This window comes from Eretmochelys imbricata, chromosome 21 (assembly GCF_965152235.1).
Source record: "Eretmochelys imbricata isolate rEreImb1 chromosome 21, rEreImb1.hap1, whole genome shotgun sequence".
Taxonomy (NCBI): Eukaryota; Metazoa; Chordata; order Testudines; family Cheloniidae; genus Eretmochelys; species Eretmochelys imbricata.
Genome location: NC_135592.1, coordinates 11534957 through 11548743, shown reverse-complemented (window position 1 = coordinate 11548743; position 13787 = coordinate 11534957). Strand labels below are relative to the sequence as shown.

The 13787-nt window shown below is 57.0% G+C and overlaps 1 protein-coding gene across 1 annotated transcript in view; it reads right to left on the bottom strand.

Moving 5' to 3' along the window:
• Positions 1–13787, bottom strand: part of MICAL1 (microtubule associated monooxygenase, calponin and LIM domain containing 1) — a 41176-nt gene that overhangs the window by 16802 nt on the left and 10587 nt on the right. The window contains exons 2-9 of the mRNA XM_077839395.1: positions 10263–10554; positions 8254–8461; positions 7387–7503; positions 6456–6557; positions 4990–5145; positions 4689–4789; positions 3059–3316; positions 743–858 (exon numbers count right to left, since the gene is read on the bottom strand). Of these exons, the coding sequence (XP_077695521.1) occupies positions 743–858; positions 3059–3316; positions 4689–4789; positions 4990–5145; positions 6456–6557; positions 7387–7503; positions 8254–8461; positions 10263–10526 (1322 nt within the window). The 5' untranslated portion in view covers positions 10527–10554. The remainder of the gene's footprint in view (positions 1–742; positions 859–3058; positions 3317–4688; positions 4790–4989; positions 5146–6455; positions 6558–7386; positions 7504–8253; positions 8462–10262; positions 10555–13787) is intronic.

Sequence of the window (13787 nt, the reverse complement as noted above, 5' to 3'; positions counted from 1 at the left end):
CAGCTTGAGACCAAAGTCCTTTATTTGTCAGCAGGAACAGTGCAGACTTCCCCCACGCCCGAGCCCTACCATGCAGGGACCCCTCCAGGAGCCAGAAGGGAGCTCAGTCACTCCTTGCCCTCTCTGTTGAGGCTGCCGTTGTGCATGTGATGGCTGTTGTGACACAGACACCTGTCCACTAGGAACTAGACAGACCCAACTCAGTTCACACAGGGCACCAGACAGCCACCGTTACTGCCCTGGGCCAGATTCCGGGGGGTGATCTAGAAGTGAAAGGCTCCACATTGCCCTGACCCAGCCCCTCACAGCAGCCACGCTTCCTAGGTCTCTTCCTTGCAGGGGGCTCAAAACAGCTGAGCCACATGGATCTAAGGACGCCTTGTGCTCTGAGCACCTGATGTGCCGTATCCTTCCTGCTGTACAAAGGCACTAAGTTCTCCAGAGCAGGGATTGTCTTTACATTTAGGAACACGGGGATTGCCAGATTAGGGGTCCATCTAGACTGGTATCCTGGCCGCAACAGTGGCCAGCACCTGCTGCTTCAGAAGAAGGTTCAAGAACCCTGCAGTTATGGGATTACCTGCCCCCAGGGGAAGTTTCCTCCTGACCCTCTATCGTTAGAGGTTGGCTTGTGCCCTGATGCATGAGGGTTGATAGCTTTTGTACTGCACCAAGCAAACACACACAATCTGGAACCTGTGAACAGCCCCCGTCCCCACCCTTGCAGGAGTAGAGTCCTCACCTCTCAGCCAGAAGGTCCAGTGGGGAGGTTCCTGCTGCCCACCTTTTCACCATCCAGGCAGTGTCAAAGGCGGCCAAAAAACCCCGCGCCACACCGGTGCCCAGCGGCCAGAATGGCTACAAAACACGAGACAGAGAGAGTGGAGGGGATGGGAGCTGCACATGTGTTCAGTAACCCTACGGGAGGATTTTCAGAGTCCTGGCTGAGGTCCCTGGCACACAACAGCCTCCAGCTTCGAGCGCAATTGAACGCACAAAAAGCAACCTGCTCCTCAGATCCGGAAGGTTGGTGCTGTGATCGGGAGCCACCCAGGCTGGTTCTCAGGGGTGGCAGGTTTGTATAATTTTTGGTGGTGCCCAGAATGGGTCCAAGTCCTGTCCCCCCTACCAGACACACACACCTGCCTAAGGTTCTGGGAGGGAGTTCAGGTGTGGGAGGGGTGCGGGCTCTGGGAGGGAGTTTGGGTGCTGGGTGCAGGCTCTGGGCTGGGGCAGGAGGTTGGGGTGTGGGAGAGAGTGAGGGGTGCAGCCCTTACCTCGGGCGCCTCCCAAAAGCGACCCACACACCCCTCTTGCAGTGGGTCCTAGGCAGGAGGGCCGGGAGTCTCTGTGCACCGCTGCCCACAGGCACCGCCCCCATGGCTCCCATTGGCTAACCAATGGGAGCTGCGGAGTCGACGCTCGGAATGGGGGCAGCGTGCGGACACTCACACACACACACCCAGGGCCGTGCTGGCCCCTTCCGGGAGTGGCACGGAGCGAGGCTGGGCAAGAAGCTGCCTTAGCCCTGCTGTGCTGCCGGTGGTGGCGGCAGGGGGCCCCCGGGGCCCTTTTAAATCACCATGGGGCAGCAGGCAGGGCTGGGGGACAGACTGGTGGAGCTGGGCCCCCGGGCCCTGAATATTCCTGGAGCACAGGCAGCATGGGCCCATATAACTCGCCGCTGGTTCTCACACAGTGCTCAGCATTCACACAGCTGCTGCCCAACTGGGTAGCTGCCAATGGAAGAAGTCAGAGCTGCAGGTCAGCAGAGGGAAGCACGCATCTGGGGGGCTCCTGCTTCAAGCCTCTCCCCTCCTTACTCCCACCCCTGACCTCCGAAAAACCAGAACCTGGGTGTCAGCCTGGGAGCTGAGCCCTCCCAGACAAAGGGCTGCTAGTGGACAGAGCCATGGGGCCCAGCTCGAGGATGGGACCCCAGGCTACAGACCAAACAAAGGGGAGAGATTAGAGGAGAGAGTCAGCTTGCTCCCTGGTTGGCCGGAAGGACGACCCTCAGCCTCAGGATCCAGAGACAGCATTCAGCCCAGCCAGCCCAGCGACTCAGCGGAGCCTGGGGCCCTGGGCAGGGTGCGGCTCAGAAAAGAAAAGCTTACCGGAGAGACAGGCACAGAGCTCCGTGTGAAGCTGCCTAGTGAAACGAGGCCTGGACAATTTCCAAACCCCGGCCAGGCTCTGCCCTGTGACTCAGATGCAGCTTACAGGGACCCCAGGCTCCAGCGAGTTGCCGGGCAACACAGAACCCTGCCTGGTGCTGGGACCCATAGTCTCAGCACTTCGGGGCCCGCTGCCCAGTCATCTTTTGCACATGGACAGGGCTTTTTGCTAGGGATCTCTCAGCACTGAGCACGTTCACCAACCTGCTCGGCCTCACAGGGGTGGTCGTTATCCCAGTTCAACGGAGAGGGAAACCGAGGCGCGCAGGGGTGAATGTTCCGTAACAAGGCGGGGTCAGGAATGGCAACCCAAAGTCCTGACACTCAGCCCTTGCTCAAACTACTAGCCGGCTCCATGCTATATAAGGCTCCACCTTCGCCGCGAGCGAGGGGTGGGGCTCCCCTGGTCCGTGTGCAAACACTCATGCTAGCTTTCATCGAGCTAGCGTGAGTCTGAACAGCAGCACAGCCATGGCGGCGCAGGTCACGGCAGCAGAGCATGGCTTAGCCGGGCCAAGCATAGAGCCGTGGCCTAAATCAGGAGCAGCCCTTGGGCTCCTGGCATGACACCCGCACTGCCCCAATTGCTATAGCACGTGTTTGAAGATGCTGTCTCGGGTTAGGGGAAGAATCACCACAGCTGGGAAACACGGGCATGGCCCTGAGCGGGAGTGGGGAGTGTGGCCGGTCAGTCTGCTGCCTGACGGGGAGAGTTAGGGTTTGCATAAACTCTGCCCCTGGGCTGGCAGCGCTGCCAAGGGGACCCTCTCAGGGAAGGAGATGCCTCCAGCCTTGCAAGCTGAGGCTGCAAAGGGATCCCGGCCAGAGCCCATCCTCCCCTGCCCCCACACCTGTTCGTCTCTCGTTAGGCGGGCACTGACCTCCACCAGACAGTCTCCCACCAGCCCGATGAGCAGCCGGGCCCCGTGGCACTCGCGTACCAGGGCTGCGTTCTCCGAGCGGTTCATGCAGGTGAAGTCAAACATGTCGACGTCCGGGCAGTTCCGGTGGTTCAGAGCGAACTCCAAGTCAGGCAGCTGGTAGTTGGTGGAGAAGTTGGCGGCTTCCTTGGCATAGCTGAGGAGGGCTTCTTGACTGATGTTCTCAGCAGACAGCAGGCTCTCTATGTCCGCTTTGTCCTACGGGAATGGGGGGCAGGGTGTTACTCAAAAGGGGATTCCTGGCACAGGTGCCCAAAAGCGTATTTGTTTGTAAAGCAAAGGGATCACTTCACCACCTATCAAGATGCAGCCACCTCTGAGGTGGAACATGGCAGCTGAATAAGAGTACACAGCAACAGGCATGGGCAGGAAATATAAAGTTATAACTGTGGAAGTATAACATTGTATAAGTATAACGTTGTATAAGGGGACATGCTGGATACATTGTATATGAGAGGGCATGCCAAAACATGTTACAAAGTATCTGAGGGAGCACACGTAGGGACAGTTAGCTTTTGAATGGAGAAGCAATTAAGATAGAGCCAGCACGTCTAAGAAGCAGGCATCAGAATGGAAGGTGTGAAGGGCAATTAGTTAAGTTAACTGGAAGCTGTTAAAGGAGATTGTTAAGGGTGGCAGGTAATTGAAGATACGTGACTGGTCTCAGGTATCTCGAAGGGTGGTGACTAAAATCTTTTTCTTCTTTTGTCTGTAACTTCTCTGTAACTTGTTCTCCAGCAAGCTGTATAAATTAAGAGACACCAGCCCCACTCGGGGGGCTCACTTCTAAATGTATTAGCAGAGCAGCTTTACTAATAAAACAGAGTGGTCTGATAAATTGTGAGTCTGAGTCAAACTTTGACATAACGTATCCCACTGAAACCACAAGGAACGATGTAGGTCAGCAGGATTTAACACCCGTATGGAAATTTGCCAGGACACACCCACTCCAGCAAGGAGTTCCATAGAGCGTTAGTGGTTGGCACCTGCGTTTTAGGTCTCATCTGAAAAATGGTCTTTCCAGCAGCACTCTACTCTTAGCACCAGACCGATGCACTGGCCCAGGGTACGTCTACACTGCAGCCCCTGAGTGTGACTGCAACTTGAGCTGCGGTAGCCATGCTAGCTTTAATCTAGCTAGCTTGGGTAGTGGAGCCCTGAAGCCATGGCAGCATGAGCTGTCCACACCCACCTGGAACTTCACACACTGAAACAGCTCCGCCGGGCAGGGACCCGAGCAACCTGCGTTAAAGCTAGCTCGGGTATGTCAGCTGGAGCGGCAGCCACTCCCAGTGCTTGTGGGCTAGCCATACCCTAGAGAGAGAGAGAAGTGCCCCTCAGCGAATCCCCAGCACCATTTCTGTCCTCTGGAGGCCTCCCAGCCAGGCACTGCCCCCAGCCCTTGCAAGCACCGCCGTGCACCACGCCTACACGTACATGTTCCTTAGGTTCCAACAGGCTGGGCGCATGAAACGCAAGCCGGTGCCCTGGTGAACTCAGCTATCTGGTCCCATCGCTCCCATCCCAAGGCGGCCAGTCTCCTCCCCACGTCCACGCTGGGCCCCCTCACCTGGACAATGACCCCCTTTCCGAGCAGGCTCTGTTTTTTGGCCGTCATGACAAAATAGTGGGTGTCGTCTTTGTAGTAGACAATGTTCTCCAAGTCGATACCTGGCACGGGGCAAAGGTATAAACAGAGGGTTGAGGTGGAGCCGGGCCGAGAGAGCTGGCGTGAGAATGCCGTCCAAGATCAGGCAGCTGCCCTACAACCTGCTCCATTCACAGACACACAGGGTGCGGGTTGTTGCAGCCCTGGAGGACGGGGGATGCACAGGGGAGGGGATTAGCTGACGGGGGAAGGCCCTGCCAACCTGTTTTGTTGTAGAGGTTCTGGAAGAACTGCTGGTTGTAGATGCGGGCCACACCGCTGATCTCGGCGACCTCCACCTCGGCCCGGCTGTGGCGGTTGACGAAGTTGGTGGTGATGCCGATCGCCAGCTTCCCACGCATCTCCTTCCGCTTGAAGCCTGGGGACAGACACAGACACCGCACCCGTCAGGCCTGCTGGGGCCCTTCCTAGCCCCCAGGAAAGGGGGCATTGGCAGTGCAGGGAAAAGCCTGTGGGGTGTGGAGGCAGAGAAGAGGGGTGCAGGCCGAATCAGGCTGGCGAGGGTCAGGACATACCCCCAGGGGCACAGCGTCCTTGTCTGCCATTCGGCTGCTCCAAGAACCACCCAGCCCGACATCCAGGGCACTGCGTCTGGAGCAAGTGCCAGCCGTGGCAGGAGCAGGGTTTGAGAAGGGCCTGGACCAAGCCCCAGCTCGGAACCCCCCATCCTCCTTGGGCCAGCACCAAGCTAGCAATGTGCAGCCAGAGGGCAGGACCACGTACCGATTACTGAGCACCGAGGGGGAATCGCTCCCTGCCCCCAGGAGCTCCCGGCCCAGCACAGACGCTGGGGAGTGAGGGAAGCACCATTAGGAGACTGGGGGGACAGTGGCCCAGGAAGGGAGGTCCCCCGCTGTTCGGTTTTCTCAGGGAAGGGGCGGGCCTGGAGGCCGGGCAGTTCTGGGCTGTAGGGGCCCCGGTGCAAGCACTGGGAATGCCCCGCTGCATGATGCTACATGCATTTTAAGGCAGCAGCTGGCCAGCCCTGCGGCCACGGCCTTGCAGATGTTCGGGGCACGCCTCAGCGGGTGGCGTGAGCAGCGCCGGCTATCAGGAGCCAACCTGTCTCAAGGCCTCTTCTCCCCATCCCCCGTTTCCCCCGCAGCTGCATTTCAGACCCTGCACGGTACAAGCCGTGGCTCCAAGCTGCCTGGCTCATGCACATGCCCTGCTCCAGAGAGCGCTGCATTTCCCCCCCCCAGCCCGCCCCAGGCCGAGAGACTCCAGCCCCACTGGGTGGGGACCCACGAGGAACTGAGCCAAGAGAGAACGACCCCCATCCATTCCCACGCAGGCCCTGCAGCCTCTCTCTCCGCCCCCCTCACCCGTGAGAAGAGACTCGATCAGGGTCCCGGGGCCCATCGGCCCAGCTGACGTGATCAGAAGCTCCATTGTTTTCCCTTAGCCCGGCCACCCTGAGAAGGGTGGCGAGCACTGGCCCCTCCTCGGCCAATGCTGCTGGCCAGCCCCTGGGTACCGGGGGTGCGTCTGGCCCAAGAGGGGCCCCCCCATCAGCCCCCGAGCCCTGTGGGGACTGTACTTGCCCTCATGGTAGAGGAGAAGGAACATCAAGCAACAGAGGAGATGGAGTGCCCCCCGCCGCGCTCTAGCCAGGCTGGAAGGGAGGGGAACACGCTAGCTGCAGCTCACGAGGGAGCAAGCCCTCACCTTTAGGCACAAATTTGCCTCCTCCAGCTGAGATGAGGACGTCAAATTCATACTGCCCCATGGGAGAGGAGCTGGGCTGGAGCGCAGCCCTCCAGGCACCACCTGCGGAGAAGGACAATGGAGAGGGGGGCGTCGGAGGGGGCCTGAGCGACACCCCAGTATGAAAACTCCCCCGTCCCCCTGCCAGGAACGTTTATACATAACGAGGGGGGTGCAGTCTAGTGGTTTGAGCTCATGGCTCATCGTCAGGAGTTCTGGGGTCTAATCCTAGCTCTACCAGTAACTCACTGCATAACTTTGGGTGAGTCACTCCCCCGCTCCATGCCTCAGTTTCCCCATCTGAATAATGGGGATAATGGTATTGGCCCCACCCCCCAGAGAGGGGAGGAGTTTGTGAAGCTGGATTGGCATTTGTGGAGGCACCGGTATCGTTATTTAAAATAAAACAAAAACCTCAGGGGACTGAGGGGAAATCGACCCACAGCTCAAAACCATGTCACGAGTGCGTTAGTCCTCTGCAGAGACTTCAGTCTTGGTCAGCAGCATTTAGCAGGCAAAGGGGATAAATCCCCCAACCCCTCCTTAACCTACGCCTAGTTGGTGTTGGTCCTGCTTTGAGCAGGGGGTGGGACTAGATGACCTCCTGAGGTCTCTTCCAACCCTGATCTTCTATGATTCTGTCTGGAGGCAGATCTCCCTGAACTCCAGGGAACAGCCTAGCCCTAGGTGGAGGTGCCAGCAGTGTGATGGGGCGGCTTGAACCCCTCGGTGTGATCTCAGAAAAGTTCACGCACACCTGGGGCACTTCTCTGCATCCCCCGACCCCAGGACAGCCCCTCCACGATGAGCTGCACCGTTAGCACAGGACAGGCTGGATTTCAGCCAGTGACAGCTGGAATGAGTCCAGGCCACAAGGCTCCGGCTTCCCTACCCCGTCCGCTTCCCTTCTCTGCGGGGGGGATGAGCCCCTCAAACTGCACGTTGACATGAACTTCAACCCCCAGGAGCAAGGCGACCTTCAGGAGGATCAGCTGCAACTGACGGATACCTGGAGAGAGAAAGACAGAGCGAGTGAGCAGAAATCAAAGCTCCCCAGAGCTCAGCCGCAGACAAAGACCATTCAAGTCCATCCCCCACTCAGCTCCTCTGCCCTGTGGGTCACAGACTCCAACCACTCCCTGCTATCTGACCCAAGGCAGCTCCCTAGCTACTTGCCTGCCAGCTACAGACTTGGGGCCCGGACCTCTCCCCACCATGGGATGCAGGATGCTTTACCAGGGAGGGCAGCTGCTACTGCAGAATCCCCTGGAGCAGCGCTGGGGTAGGGGGACCCCTTTGATGTGCAGACACAGGTCGAAGAGCATGGGAGATGGGGCTCGGCCCCAGAAGGCAGGTGCCAGCTGTGTTTATTGTGCAGGCCGGGGGCAAAGCTGCCCTTGGTGTGAAACGGAGCATGGGGGGAGCTGAAATCCACAGTAGCGTCTCCGGGGGCACGCTGGGATGGGGCTCCCTTTGGGACAGCCGGGCCCCAGACCCCAGCTCACCCAGCCACAACCACAGGGCACTTTGGCCATTCCACCAGCCTCCCCCACAACCCCAGCCGCAGGTGCCCCTCACTGCAACAATCCCCACAGGCCGCAACATGCCCCCAGCACAGCTCTGTCCACCCCCGCCCACACACACGCACACAACCAACCCCTGCCACAGTGCGCCGGGCACTGTCCTGTCACCCAACACCCACACACCCATTTTGCACCCGACATCCCTGTGCCCGCCCTGCTTCCCCAGCCCCACTCACTGATGTGATCCAAGGTCCCGGTGCAGAAGCGCCCGTAAAACTTCTTGGCGCCCAGCACCCGCAGGTCGTGGATGGTGAAAGGCCAGAGGTGCAGCACGTTGTTGCGGGAGAAGGAGTCTCTCTTTTCCACCAGCACGACGTGGGCCCCCAGGAAGGCCAGCTCGATGGCGGTGCGGAGCCCGCAGGGGCCTGCCCCGATGATCAGGCACTGGAAGGGGCAGTGTCAGAGCTGGGTGCCCGGGGCAGAACGCAGGGGGCTCCCCGCTTATAGGTGGGAATAAGCCCACCAGGTACCCCAGTGCTGATCTCCTGGGACGGGCACATCTGTCCCCCTGGGGGGCAGAAGGGCCTGACTAGCTGAGGGAGGGGAGACTAGGCCTGGCTGGGATCTCAAGACCTGGCAGGGCTGAGGACTGGGGTGAGGCAAGCGTATTGCAGACGGGAGGGAGCAGGGGGTCTGTACTGCAATAGCCAGGTGACTCCGTCCAAGTTGACCGAGTCAGGAAATCGCGCCAACCCCCTTTGACACAGGGCACGAGTCACACCACTGGTAGGGGAGCGCATGCAAACCCCAGGCCAGAAAGTCCTCCAGCTCTGGTCTCCCCTCGTCCCACAGCGGGTCCGACTCCCTCCATTTTCACTGGGCCAGAATCACGGTGATCTGCTAAAAACCCTGGCCTTGTCTGCACTGGGGATTTGTCCTGGTTGCAGCCCCCCATCCAAACCCCTGGGGATGGGCAAAGCCTCTAGCTGCTGGGATTTGCACCCGTGCAGCTAACCCCGGATTCGAGCAGGGGTGAGCTACCCCCAGCACAAGCAGCAGCTCGGTGTGTCAGTCCTGTGGGTTTGCACCAGTGCAGCTATGCTGGGTGGTGTCCAATGAACACTCAGTGCCCGAGATGCTCGTGGAAGATCTCTTTGCGGACTCTCTGCCTGGGAAGCTCAGCCCTTAAAGGGGTACCACACACTGATGGCTGAATTCCTCAGCGTAGACAAGGAAGCCCCACGTTCCCCCTGCTGGGAATTCAGCGAGCTGAACCCTTGCAGGTTTTAAAACAATGTGTTTTAGTCTCGATCCCAGTTGTTCTCATCCAAGGACAGATAATGGGGGATCTAATCTCTCCCAAGTCAGACTGAACAGCACCACCCCCTACTCCCCCCCAGCAGTGACACTGCCTGCAAGGAAGCCATTAACTCCCTGTTCTCCACAAGGGGACATAAGCAGAGAGCTCAACCGCCCAGGGAATCAGTGTTGGGGCGTGGGAGTTCCTGGCTCCTAGCCCCCCACCCCTCCTGCACGCCCTGGGGCCTTGGACAGAGCAAACACGCCGTACGACCCCGGCCTAGCCAGCATGAGGGTTTCGGGAACACTCCCGCCTGGAGCACTAGTGGAGACAGGGTCCAAGTAGGAGATTTCCCGAAACATACTGGCACAGGCAGAGCTCACCAGGACGCTGCACCATGCCTGCCCTTCGAGCCAGGGGCCCGATTTGCATCACAGGTGGGGTTGTTGAACTGCCAAGACCTATTTATTCACAGTGTCAACATCGCAAGCCACTGCACATCCTATCAGGAGCAACCCAGGGTGCTCAGATACCCTGTCTGATCCGCTCAGCTCTGCCTGGAGAGGACAAACACTTCAGCCCTGAAGACAGCGTGGTCATCACCTCGCTCTGGGCTCACCCCGCACCAGCAATGCGCCCCACGCACCCCCGGCTCTGACCTGAAATGTCTAGGTGCAACGAACCACAGCTGCCTTCAGACAAACACCACCGTTGACATTCGAACCCATGATTCGAACCCACGATTCCCCATACTGGAAGCACAAGCCCCCACCACTTGAGGTAAAAGAGCAGCTCCATTAGCTATAACTTAGTAGTAAGTTGTTACAGTTACTTGGACCTGCCACTAGAAGGAGGCAAATCACACAATTAGCCTGTGTAATACCTCCCCCTTGCTCTCAGCAGGGGCCCTTCCCTGGTTATACCAGCCATGCCCTCCCTTCTCACCTTGGTGTTGGCACATGCCCTTCCCTGGTCATAGTCTTTGTGTCCAGCCTTCTTATCCAGCTTGCCCCACAGGTCCTTGGCACTCCAGTCGTTAAGGCAGGACTTGAGCTTACGGTAGAACTGCAGCTGGCCCTTGTGCTCCAGACCCAGCTGCCCACATAAGGCCTGGAAGCTGTCCAGCACCTCCTGGCAGTGGCTGGCATGGAGGAAGGTTTCGAAAAGGGAGTGAGCCGGGTTACCCTGCTCCCCATCCTGAGTGTTCATCCTGGGTGCTCGGGATCAAGAAGGGAGTCTGGAAAAGAGTGAGCAAAGCACAGACTGAGTGAGGGAGGCGCTGCGGAGAAGCCACCTCTCAAACAACCCCCATTTCACAGACGTTACCCCAAGGCATGACACAGGGGAAGGGAAACCAGGACCACGGGCTCGCTGTAGCGGATCGGACCACATAGCCCGGTCTGCTGCCACTAGATAGTCAACCCCTGATGCTGCAGAGAAGGGACACACACATATACCCACACCGAAACCCACGATGTACCAAGCTAATTGTCCAATTATAACAGACCCCATTTGGGCAACGGCAGGATTTGAACCCAAGAGCTTTAGAGCTAAAAGCATGAGTGTCTACTGCTTGTGCCAAAAGATTAAGGCCTAATATAGCCCTCAGCTATGTTACATTTCACAGCTTACAGACAAAGATGTTGGATAGAAACATCAAATACTCTGCTGGGAGGTTGCAAAAGAACACTGTTTTTATTCTTAGAATCCAGAAAGATAACACCGTGACATTCCCCTGGTGTTATCTGGACCAGTGATCTTCTAGGCCACTCCAGTCCTCGGCTCTGGGAGCCAGCCTTACCCTGCTCCGCTGCGAGACCCCCCACTCCTGGGCTGTTCACGCACTGCCTCTCGCATGTAAGCTGCTCCCAGATACATGGGTGAGCACTTTTGGCCAGCCGCTGCTTGGATTGTGCAACTAAATGACACTAGCCAATATCTCCGGTCCCAGACACAACCCTAGGAACGTCCGTCTTGCACTGTCCAGTTATGCCCGCTGGATGCCGCAAGCCTATATGAGTTTGTCAATTTAACAAAGAAATTGATATGTACCAGACTTTGTTATCCCAAGGGGAGTCTCTGACATGCTTTAAACCAAACACACTGCTTCAGGTAGAAGAAACAAACAAATTTATTAACTACAAAAGATCGATTTTAAGTGATTATAGATCAAAGCACAACAAGTCGGATTTGGTCAAATGAAATAAAAGCAAAACACATTCTAAGTGGATCTTAACACTTTCAGTGCCCTGAAAAACTTAGATGCTTCTCACCACAGGCTGGCTGGTTGCCCTTCAGCCAGGCTCTCCCCTTTGAGCAGCGCTTCAGTCGCTTGGTGGTGATGTCTGTAGGTGGAGGTGGAACAGAGAGAGAGAGAGAGCCTAGCAAACGTCTCTCCCTTTTATCATGTTCTTTCTTCCCTCTTGGCTTTGCCCCCCCACCCTTTAGAGTCAGGTGAGCATTACCTCATCATAGTCCCGCACTGACCCAGGGAAGGGGGGTGACTCACTCAAGAGTCCAACAGATCCTTTGTTGCTGCCTAGGCTAGTGTCCTTTGTTCCTGTGAGGCTTGGTTGGTCCCATACATGCCCTGATGAGGTGTGAACTGCCCCTCTGCTCCTGGAGAGTTTTGCCTGGGCTTGTTTAAAGCCATGAGGACACATTTTCAGCCTCGTAACTCTATACATGAAATTACAACCTATAACATTACTATAACAACAATGCTCAGTGCATCATGAGCCTTCCGAAGACACCCAACATGACAAACTTTGCATTGGATACCACACAATCATATTATAAGGATGAACACGGGGGTGCAGGATGTTCCCCTGAAATACAGAGTGTCACAAACACGCAGCAACAAAAAACAGAGAGAGAGAGACAAAACAAAGGTTGCTCCCTAAGGCAGAGAGGCACAATTCACCCCGCCTTGTTCATTTCTACACTGGTTCTTTTCAGACTGACTCAGTGCTGGATCACACTGTTGCTACAGAGAGCCTTTGGCCTGCAAGCCGGATCAGGAACCCACACCCACCTTAAAGGGATAGCTTGCACTTCCAACACAAAAAGAAAAGGAGGACTTGGGGCACCTTAGAGACTAATAAATTCATTAGAGCATAAGCTGTTGTGAGCTTCATTGGATCACTTCATTGGATGCAACACAGTCTTCGATATGCCACAAGATAAAGATCCAGATCCTCTTCTTCCTGCAGCAGTGAGTTCTGCAACAACGTGCTGCACCTCTGGCCTTTCACCACCCACGACCTGCAGGTGCTGGGCGCCAAGAAGTTCTATGGGCGCTTCTGCACCGGGGCCTTGGACCACATCAGTGAGTGGGGCTAGGGAAGCAGGGCGGGCACAGCTCTGGGGACAGGGATGTCGGGCGCAAAATGGGTGTGTGGGGGCGGGTGTTGGGGTTGGGTGACAGGATAGTGCCTGGCACGCTGTGGCAGGGGTTGGTTGTGTGTGGGGGTGTGGACAAGGCTGTGCCGGGGGCACGTTGCGGCTCTGTGCTAGCATCCGCTACAGGAAGAGCAGAGAGAGCGTAGGCTAAAAAGCTCTAGGCAGAGCGTTCAGATCTGGTGCACAGAGCAAGGCTCCTGTGGCCACATTTAGGCACCTGAATCTAAGCCACCCACACACTCCACCAACCTCCTTGGGAGCTGCAGATGTTCAGCCCCTCTGGATATCCCCTCTGGGATTTAGGAGCCAAGTGTGACAGTTCTGACCAGAGAATTGTAGCAATCAGCCTCTTGAGCAAGTCGGCTTCAGTGCTGCGTAATTTCTTGTGTGCACTGTGCACCTGAAACACACAAAGTGGATCTGTACACAAGTACACAAGTACTCCTTTTCTTTTTGCGAATACAGACTAACACGGCTGCTACTCTGAAAAAAGTGGATCTGGGGAGTTTCAAAGTCTTTTCCTGTGGCATCAGAGGGACCATTCTTCTTCCTCTTTATCACCCATTCAGTTTCGGGAGGGCAGGAGGTTTCCCTGCCAGACAGGGGCCCAGGGCTACTGCATGAATTTCTAAGCGGGCCGGATGTGAGTGGGGACCAGCCGCAGCTCCAGATTTCAGCAGCCTTGCAAAAGACTTCAGGCCCCTCTCAGTCCGCAACTACTGCATCCCAGCGGCCACCGACCCGGCTTCAGCGCTGCAGGCGTTATGGATATTGTGTATGCAGAGCCATGGGTGCTCATGGGTCTGAATAGCAAGAGGGCAGAGCTCTCCCCTTACAATCTAAACAGCAGAGCGGATTTATGCCCCTCTCAAGCTCCCCAAGAGACCAGCTGGCTGCCAGCTGGGGAGGGGGAAGATTAGGAAAGAGAACAGAAAGCAGCAGAGGTGTCTGGAATCTACCCAAAGTGGGTGGCGGCTGGTGGTTAGAGTAAATGACTTTGTATAAGTTGCCCTTTTGCGCTGCCCACATCTGACTCCCCTTCCCCCCAGAATCAGCGGGAGTTTTGTC